At 40.5% G+C, this 3,826-nt stretch overlaps 1 protein-coding gene across 1 annotated transcript; it reads right to left on the bottom strand.

Annotated features, from left to right (window-relative positions):
* Positions 1–259: 259 nt before the first annotated feature.
* Positions 260–1,204, bottom strand: LOC119537164 (olfactory receptor 51L1). Its single transcript, XM_037839733.1, has one exon. The coding sequence runs from the start codon at positions 1,202–1,204 to the stop codon at positions 260–262; it is 945 nt and encodes a 314-aa protein (XP_037695661.1).
* Positions 1,205–3,826: the final 2,622 nt, after the last annotated feature.

The following is a 3,826-nucleotide window of genomic DNA, read 5'->3' as shown; positions in this document are numbered from 1 at the left end:
AAACTCTTATAAATACATTGTACCTCATTTAAGTCTCAAATAATCTTCGGATGACTAAAGGCCATAGTTGTTATCACAATTTTGGCAGGTAAAACAAAAATCTCATAAAGGTTAAAGGCAGTAACTGAGATCGCATATGTAGAGAGTGGAAGAATTATGAATTTAACCAGATGATCTAGCTCCAATTATTTTACCTCTCACTATACTACACTAGCTGCCCCAAGATTATCAGTGGGGAAAACTGGAGCATAGAGGTTACTTAAAGCCTCCTCGCTAACCCAAAGTTGTGGAGAATTCCTAGACGAATCTGCCTTGTCCTGACACTGTAGACAACAGGGTTAAGCACCGGGGAAAGAAGCAGGTAGATGTCAGCCATGAGGATGTGGATGGTAAGAGACAGATGCTTCCCAAAGCGATGGATCATTGATACCCCAATAACTGGCACAAAGAAGATGAGCACCACGCAGATATGAGATACACATGTGTTGAGTGCCTTTAGCTGCTCTTCACGAGATGCAATGCCCAGCACAGCATTGAGAATCAGGACATAGGAAAGAAGTATGAAGAGAGAATCCACACCTATTGTGGCGATGACACAAAGTCCATAAATACTGTTTATCCTGGCATCTGAACATGATAATTTCAGAACATCCTGGTGCAAGCAGAAGGCATGGGAGAGGTTATTGACGTGACAGTAGTGATAGCGTCTCAGCAGCAAAGGCGTGGGCAGTACAAGCCCCATGCTTCTCAGCAAGCAGGTCAAACCGATCTTGCCAATCACACTGTTGGTGAGGATGGTGGAATAGTGCAGCGGGCAGCAGATGGCAACAAAACGGTCAAAGGCCATGGCCAGCAACACTGAAGACTCCAGAAATGTGAATGTATGGATGAAGAAGAGTTGAGCAAAGCAAGCACTTGCCTGTATCTCCCGAGCATCCAACCATAGCACGGAAACCATGGTGGGAAGTGTGGATAGACACATACCCAGGTCAGTTAGTGCCAGGATAGAAAGGAAGTAATACATGGGCTGGTGGAGTGAGGACTCTATCCAAATGACAGAGAGGATGATGATATTACCAACAAATGCTACCAAGTATGCCAGACAGAATGGGATTGAGAGCCAAGTATGAATATACTCCAGTCCAGGGAATCCTCTCAGGATAAATGTGGGCTCCCCAGTATCACTGCTATTCCAGACCACCATAGTGACCCTTGAATTGCCTCAAATATAGCAGCCATGCACTGAGATGAGTGTTCACTGTTATCCTTTCTTATCCCTCAATGCAATCCCTTGTGAGCAGAAGCAGTGAAATCAGGATGAGATACGTCTCTTCTCCACCTTCACAGAGGAGGGTAGCTCTATGGGTCTGAGGGTAAAAACATTTCTCAGTCATAAAAAGCACCAAATTCTGGAACAATAGTGTGGACCACACAAATCTGATCATCCAACATTCTTGGGTTTGCATTAAAGACAATGAAGAATTTAAATGGCAAAAGAGCAGAGAATGAAACCTTACCAGATGGTCTGAAGAGGAAAATAAAGAAAAGTCAGAGTAAATGTTGGTTGATTTACAAAAGATTCCTGTCAGTAACGTTTCTGGGTTTATCATTTATTGATCCTAGGCTGTCTTCTCATGCATGACAATAGGATTAGTCCCAAGGACACAATATAATTTCCCTTTGCATTTAGTTTATTTTTATTTAACAATTTGTAATATTTAATCATTTAAAATGTTAATATATTAATGATACAAGGTGAATACCCCAATATATGAAAAGAGAATACGGAAATGAGAAAAAAGTCCATCCCAACACACTTCACACTTGCATAACTTTAAACTATTAGGTACAGCTCTTCCCTAATCTAAAATCTTCATAGTAGATACATATATATAATAGATCAGGACTTAAGCACTTCGAAAATAAATCTTCAGGGCATAAATTCATGATGTGACTATGAAAGCCGTTCTAAGGTGGTTTCCTATTTACCCTCTCACAAAACAACACATTTAGCACAGTATCTGTTACACATTATGTGAAAATTAGTAATAATGGATACTATGTGCTTTGTTTCTATTTCTCATTTCTTGATCATTTTTTCTCTCAAAATGATGTTTATAATCATGTTTTTAAAAGAATATTCAAACAGAATATGAAGTGTTTTTCTAATTTTATGACTCATTTGAACCTGCCTACATAATCATTGCAATCCCACAAATGCAATGTCACCTCAGTGCCTTTTGGACACAACTAAGTTCCTTCCTCTTGTTTCAAAATACAGTTCTAAAGCCTGGCCTTACTTTCCCTCATCCATCTGCACCTCGATTGCGGCTCCTCCAGGGCTGGACACCAGGGCTGTCTTGCTCTGCCCTGGGGTGATGACCGTCAGCTCGACAGCCAGGCCCTAGGGGTTCTCTGCTCTTCCTGAGCTCTGGCTCCTTATTTTAGCCATGTCTAGCCCTATTGACTGTTCCTGAGAAAAGTCTTCGCTTACGTTTTCCTTTAGAGTCTAGCTCTCTTAGGCCTCAGAAATCTCTGCAGCAACACCTCAGCGTTTCCCTCACCTCCCTGGCTTGACCCCTAGGCTCTGACCTCTTGAGAGTCTAACAGGTCTGAGCCCATAGCTGAAGTCAAGATCTTTCCAAAGGTGGCCTTGGAGTCTCACGTCATGGGGCTCCAGCTGTCTGGTACTGACCTTTTACTATCTTCAGTTTATTTGAGAGACACTTTTTCAAAACATTTTTCCACTCTTAACTGATTCTTATCTCAGTTTTATAGTGTGAAGACTCAAAGTCCTCAGGTTGCACATCCTGTACATCCAAAGAGGGCTTTGGCTTAGAATCAATGCCTGAGAAACAGAAGAAAATGCCAAGCCACCCTCTCCAAATAATAAGGACTCACAAACATTTTCTCTTTTTTCCTCCAAGTCCATGGATTCTGCAAACTCTGACCTAGACACCTTCCTGGCATTCTAGCCCCAGCAGTGTAATTTGAGCTTGAATTGGGGCACTTGCCTACAATAAAGCAGTCAGCTACTCTCTGTGTTCTTATACCTCCCAGGCAGAATACTCATCGGACACATTTCCTCTCCTTCACCTCCAAGCAACAGTTTTCTTCTCTGGTATTCAGTAACTCATGAAGTCCCTAAATAACTTTCTTTTATCTGTTTTCTCACTCAGAAAATTTTGTTCTATTTACTTGTTCTAAAACTCAGCTTATCAAAGCACATGCACACACACACACACAGAGAATATTGGACATACAATGGAGAAACAGTTTCCTTTACCCTATGCAAGGAAATTCTTCCAGGTTTTCTCGTTTAGTTCTTCCAACCACAAAGTCAAGTTTTCTTCACTACTCAGAGAAATTGCAGGAAATAAGGTGGACCACCATTTTTTAGTATTGTCTTTCTCCTGCTCTGTGTTCTCTGTGTGTGGATTGAAATTTTCAGAAAACGTTACTGGTGGTTCTCTAGATTTGAAGTTAAAATAGACAGGTATACCCCAAGTATATATCCTTTTGCTTCCTTATCCTTCTCTTTCACTGCCCCATCTGTCATGTCTTTCATTTTCCTCAGTTCCTTTATGTCTTTTTTCTGTTAATTTTCTTCTGACTCTAAACTAATTCTGGGTTATTAACAATGATTCTTTACATTTTATGTTTTTTTTTTTTCTTTGTTTGTTCTAACACAATCTAATCACAGTAAGGCTGAAACTTAAAAGATAGAGACCAGGAGTGATAAAAAAAGACTACTTCAAATGGCAGAGGCATGAATAAAATGATGTCATACACTCACTTCTTGCAAGCAATTCAAGGAGAAATGCTG

The sequence above is a fragment of the Choloepus didactylus genome, chromosome 6, assembly GCF_015220235.1.
Source record: "Choloepus didactylus isolate mChoDid1 chromosome 6, mChoDid1.pri, whole genome shotgun sequence".
NCBI lineage: Eukaryota > Metazoa > Chordata > Mammalia > Pilosa > Megalonychidae > Choloepus > Choloepus didactylus.
This window is presented reverse-complemented; position numbering and strand designations above follow the sequence as displayed.